Genomic DNA, 6,000 nt, shown 5'->3' with positions numbered 1-6,000 from the left:
GACTCTTTTCTAGCTCCCTTCCGACTCTCTTCTGACTTTTCTGACGACTCCCTTCTGAGTTTCTTTTGAGTCTCTGTACGCTCTTCTGACTCCGGGCCTAACGTCTCAGTCATCCTCGCTCGTCTGTCGCCGCCACCCGACGACCCTGCCGTGTCTCCCCCTGGGGCGGGGTATGTCCCTGGGGCGAGATGTGTCCCTGGGGCGAGGTGTGTCCCTGGGGCGGGGTGTGGCCGTTCCGGAGCGAAGCCGACCTCGTGCGCGCCACTCTCGTGCGTCGCGGCGTCTCTCGTCTCCTGCGTCTCTGTCTGGGGACGGTGGGTCGGCCTCCTCAGACGATGGCTCCGCCCCGCGGTCTTCGCTGTCGGCTCATGCCGTGGGTAGGCGTTCGGGAGGCGGCCGTCCCCCCCCCTCACGATGCCGATGCCGATGCGGACACCGATGCCGATGCGGGATGCCGATGCCGATGCCGATACTGATGCCGATACAAGTACCGATACGGATGTAGACGCGGATGAATCTGCTCCCCGGGTCTCTCGCGGGTCGCCGTCTCGTCGGGTGCTGTTCCCCTGACCTGGCCTGACCCGGGCCTGCCGGCGGCAGTGTGGTGTCTTTGAAGCCCCGCCCTGTGTCAGAGGTGGCCGCCTGCTAGCCTGACCTGCCGACCTCTGACGCTGACCCCTGACCTCTGACGCTGACCCCCTGACCTTTGCTGACCCGTCTGACTCCGCTCCGGCAGCTGGAGGGGTTCCGCCAGCAGGCCGTCATCCGATGTGAACTGTTCACGGTGGAGGAGGCAGGGTCCGGCGGGCAACATGTGCCGCACGTGCACACCCTGCAGGGCCGTAACTGCAGCGGTGGCATGGCCGAGATGCGTGTCGGTGCCGACAACGAGTACACTGCCAGGTGAGAAGGTGCCGCGGGGCGGTGCCTAAAGGGGCCACGGAATGGTGAGAAGGTGCCGCTGCCACGCGAAAGAGCGTGCCAAGCGTGAGCGTGCGAGATGGTTAGAAGTGGGCTGGGCGGCGGAGTGGTGATAAGGGGTCACGGAGTGGTGAGAAAGGTCCATGTGATGATGGGAAAGGGTCTCGGAGTGGCGAGAAGGGGCCACGAATGGTTGCCGAATGGTGGGAGTGATGTGTGTGGGAGTGGTGAGGGTGGTGCGCTGAAGACAACGGCCGTAGCCAGCTGGCGTCCGAGCCTGGCTTAACCACGTGTTTCCCGGCAGCTTCCAGGGCCTGGGCATCATCCACACGGCCAAGAAACAGATGGTGGAGAAGATCATGCGACGCAAGCTGGACGAGCGTAAGAGGCTGGTGGAGAGAACAAACCTGGGGAAGCTGTGGACGCCCAGCGAGGTGGACAAGATGGAGGTTCGTTTTGGTGAAAATCGCAATTGAAAATCTGGCGTGCTGGCATGCAAAGGTTTGGGGATTCCTTGCAAGTTTTGCGACATGACTTCAGACCGCTACAATGAACTCCTGACCATGGTCAAATGCCAAGACTCTTTCAGTTCGGTTTCTGGCTGTCGTCTGCCAGTGTTAACGGTCAGTCGATGTGTGCGTTCATGTATCCTGTGGTTGTGCGGTTACGGTCGTGGCGGGACGCATGCGCACTGGCGCTAGAAATGCGTGTGTTGGTCTGGCTTCTGGACGCTTGTGGCATGCATGATCGCCATATTGGAAGTGCCGTGGAAAGTGTTACACGGTCGGGAAGCGCTAGGCCCCACAAACTCGTAGTCACAGCTACACCTGAGTTGAAACGAGCAGCATCCTTTTCATGGCATGCCTCCTGTGTAGCGGTTTGGGACAGGGTTGAGATTTTCAGGCCCAGTTTCCAACAGACTAGAGCCAGGCCAGAGCACTGGATACCTGGTCGCATTCCGGTGGCTTGCTGAAGGCGGTGTCACTTGTCATGCGTCAGTCAAGTCTGGATAAAACCGTACCGTCATATTTTAGCATTCTATTGGTCGACACCCAGCGCATCGCTAATCCAGCCTCTGTCACAGATGCGCCGGTCCAGCCTCTGACAGCGAGCCGGCCGTTTCAGGCGCAGGAGCAGGCCACGCAGGAGTCGCAGCGAATCAACATGAACCGGGTGTGCCTGCGGTTCAGAGCGCTGTTTCAGAACCCGCACACCATGGAGTATGAGGAGATCTGTGCGCCCGTCTTCAGCGACGCCATCTACAACGGCAGTGAGTGCGCGGCAGGGGCGCGTCGCTTAAGAAGGGGCAGAAGGGGCGTCGTCTTCAGAAGATGCTTCTGAAGACGACGCGGGGGCAGGGGGGGGGGGGGGGGTGCGAGAAGGGGCGGCACTTGTGAAGGCGACGCAGGGGTGGGTGCGAGAAGGGGCCATGCTTTTGAAGACGACCCGGGGGGGGGCGTGTTGCGAGAAGGGGTGGTGGTTCTGAAGACGACACGGGGGGGGGGGGGGGGGGTGTTGCGAGAATGGGTGTGTCACAGAAGGCGACAGACTACCAATGTTCACCCCAGACATCTTGAGATATATAGTGGCACGCCACCGTGGGTTGCACGCGTATACTGCACGCCACCGTGGACCTAGGCCGAGGGCGGGGCAGTGCGGGGCAGATGGGGTTGGCGCAGGTTGGCAGCAGCTGGCCAGCTTTGGAGAAGGGCGGGGTGACTGAGGTCGCCGTGTGCTCACCGAACGGCTCACCTCCGGGGTGCGGGACCGCGGCAGGATGGATCGGGATCACGGGGTATAGGATCATGGCAGGATGGATCGGGATCACGTGATAAGGTATCACAGCGGGATGGATCGAGATCATGAGATACGGGATCACGGCAGGACGGATCAGGATCCCGGGATATGGGATCGCGGCAGGGTGGATCGGGATCATGATATACGGGATCAGGGCAGGATGGATCGGGATCACGGGATACGGGATCACGGCAGGACGGATCGGATCCCGGGATATGGGATCACGGCAGGATGGATCGGGATCACGTGATAAGGGATCTCAGCGAGATGGATCGAGATCACGCGATACGGGAACACGGCAGGACGGATCGGGATCACGGGATATGGGATCACGGCAGGATGGATCGGGATCACGGAATACGGGATCACGGCTTGACGGATCACCGCTGGGTCATTAGCGGTGAACGTGTCAAGGGTCATGTGAGTGGCGTTGCCGGACCGATGCTGTGTTGGCCTGTGGACCAAAGGCGTCATATGGACCCGGCTTGTCGCTCCAGCCGAGGTGCGCGTCTCCCGACCAGACGAAGTCGGAGATCAAGCCAGAGGTCTGGTCACGAGACGCACACCTTGGTTGGACTCTCGTCTGATCTCTGACTTCTGACACCTAATATCTGACATCCACTATTTGGCGCCGAATATCTGACATCGGTCACCGTATATCTGACACCTAATATCTGACACGTAATATCTGAACCTAATATCTGACGCCTTATATCTAACACCTATTCCCTTACTTCTAATTCTGACCTGGTTCCTGACATCTGACCCATGATCTGGTCTGACTTGGGTCTGACCCGCAACCTGTGACCTGCCCCTGATTTGACAGATGCTCTGACTCCCAGCTTCCCATTTCTGACCAATTGCCCGGCCTTAGTTCGCCCCTGACATCCGACCTCTAACCTGAGCTGACCTGACCTGACCTGATCTGACCTGACCCATGACCCGGCAGAGTCGGCGCAGACGGGTGAGCTGAAGATCGTCCAGCTGTCGGAGGCGTACAGTCCCTGCACCGGCAACAAGGAGATCTGGCTTCTGGTGGAGCGTGTCCGAAAAAGTGAGTCCCTCACCCTTATCACAGATAGGGCGTGCGTGTCCTCAAGCAGCCAAACGTCACCCCTCTTGGCGGGTGGGGCATCTCGGGTTGAGGACATAGCTGACCCTGTACCGGAGGGTGGCTGCCAATGCACGTGCGTCAGGCAGGGTGTAAGGCTCCGCGCAAGCAGTAGTGGGGGTTTCTGATAACGATGGCTTTGGGTATGTTGTGTGGTAGGACGCCGCTTATCGCTGTAGCGTAAGGGACCCATGACTTTTGTGGAGACTCACGCACGGGAAGGGGGAGCTCAGAAAGGCACATCAGCGGCATGACAGCGGTGCTGGAATGGTCGTGATGCTGAATCGTGATGAATAAATTTCAATGACGAAATGCGAAAACAGGTTAGTTCCGTCGAAAATTGGTGTAGTCGCTGCGACACTGACCCAGCCCCATCACTCGCGTGTTAAGTTCACTTTTGGTATAAGCCCCCCCCCCCCCTGACTAGACCCGCCGGCCTGAAGAATTGTCACATGTAGATGAACATGGTGGTCTTACACATCGTAGCGTGTTCGACATATTGGAAAGACACATCGTTGAAGGCTTTTGAATGCGTTTGTAAGCGGAGCACCACCGTCGTTTCTCACCAGACAGGTTTGTAATTTCTCTGAGTTCCGTCCCGTAGATGACCGCACGGTTGCTGCGTCGTAGGGACGGTCGCAGCCTGAAGATGAGAATATGTATGACGCACTCCGCGTGGCCAGCGAAAGCCAATATCGGTCCTGCGTCGGTGTTGACGTCAGACGCCGCCATCCCGTTTCTATGGCAACGTACGCTGATTGGCTCCGGGAAGTGAAGCAGAGCAAAACTGTTGCGTCGGTCCTGTGCTGCTGCGTCGCTTACGTTGAGATCGCATGGGGTCAAATTGACCCCCATCTCCACCCGAGCGCATTGCATTTATTCGGCTTCTCGAGCGCGTGCTAATCACCATTATGGTTCGTTTGACTGCAAGCACCGCAATGTTGCACTAGTTTGATGTGTTCATCATTTTGATGGATAAGCTAAGCGCATTTCGTGTTAAAAAAGTGTTGGAGAAAAAGAACAAGTCACTGAAGTCGTCTTTTTTGTGATGATCCGGAAGCGTACCATGCATTGAATGATGGATACGCTTCTCGTCCTCACCAGATTGGCTTTTGATGCAGGTTCTAGCGAGATCAGTGCGGACAGTTCTAGCGAGATCAGTGCGGACAATTCTAGCGAGATCAGTGCTGACAGTGATCATTCACGTGCCTGCTAGACCGCTTGCTGCCTGCCTGACACTGACACTGGCGGAGCTGGCCACCAGCAGCTGCTCCCACGTGTTCCCCACCAAGGTAACGTGCCGCCGCTTGTGTCCCGTCAGACGACATCAAAGTGCGTGTGTACGAGGAGAACGAAGAGCACTGCGAGATCTGGTGCGACTACGGGCGGGTGATCAAGTGCCACCACCAGTACGCGATCATCTTCCAGTGAGTGGCGCCGCCCGGCCGTCGGCGGCGATCTCGTCTCAGATGGGGCCCGCTCGGGACCGCCGGTGGCGATCTCGTCTCGGAGAGGGCCCGGTCGGGACCACCGGTGGCGATCTCGTCTCAGAGGGGTCCCGCTCGGAACCGCCGGTGGCGATCTCGTCTCAGATGGGTCCCGCTCGGAACCGCCGGTGGCGATCTCGTCTCAGAGGGATCCCGCTCGGAACCGCCGGTGGCGATCTCGTCTCAGAGGGGTCCCGCTCGGAACCGCCGGTGGCGATCTCGTCTCAGAGGGATCCCGCTCGGAACCGCCGGTGGCGATCTCGTCTCAGAGGGGTCCCGCTCGGAACCGCCGGTGGCGATCTCGTCTCAGAGGGGTCCCGCTCGGAACCGCCGCTGGGTTGCTCGGAACGCGGCCCGGCTCACACGCTCATGTTGTAGTCGCGCGCACGCCGCGGGCTTGATATAGATAGCGTGCTGAGGAGACCAGCTGAGATAGCGCGTCGCTGAACACACACGCGTTGGCGCCGATTGCCGGGGGGGGGGGGGCGGGGGCGACGTGACAGACTGCTTCTAAGGGAGGCGCGGTGGGTGGGTGCGGGGGAGGGGGCATCCAAACTTCGGGCCCTCATAATGGATTTGGGACTCCTATCCAAGCCATTTCTAGAAATGATCTTTTGCTGTCACCTAATTTAAAAAAACTAGTTGTTGAGAGCGCTCGCGAGGAACATAATGTGCATAGATAAG

General features: G+C 59.0%; 1 protein-coding gene across 1 annotated transcript in view; it reads left to right on the top strand.

The window, feature by feature from the left end:
- LOC119093086 (nuclear factor NF-kappa-B p100 subunit) overlaps nucleotides 1-6,000 on the top strand; it is a 44,425-nt gene that overhangs the window by 8,741 nt on the left and 29,684 nt on the right. Inside the window, exons 3-7 of the mRNA XM_037215977.1 lie at nucleotides 737-903; nucleotides 1,226-1,370; nucleotides 2,047-2,191; nucleotides 3,668-3,772; nucleotides 5,151-5,256. Coding sequence (XP_037071872.1) covers nucleotides 737-903; nucleotides 1,226-1,370; nucleotides 2,047-2,191; nucleotides 3,668-3,772; nucleotides 5,151-5,256 — 668 coding nt within the window. The remainder of the gene's footprint in view (nucleotides 1-736; nucleotides 904-1,225; nucleotides 1,371-2,046; nucleotides 2,192-3,667; nucleotides 3,773-5,150; nucleotides 5,257-6,000) is intronic.

Source organism: Pollicipes pollicipes, unplaced genomic scaffold, assembly GCF_011947565.3.
Source record: "Pollicipes pollicipes isolate AB1234 unplaced genomic scaffold, Ppol_2.1 Scaffold_1600;HRSCAF=1878_pilon_pilon_pilon, whole genome shotgun sequence".
In the NCBI taxonomy this organism is placed as follows: Eukaryota; Metazoa; Arthropoda; class Thecostraca; order Pollicipedomorpha; family Pollicipedidae; genus Pollicipes; species Pollicipes pollicipes.
Note: the sequence above shows the minus strand (reverse complement) of the source record. Positions and strands in the feature narration are given on the sequence as shown.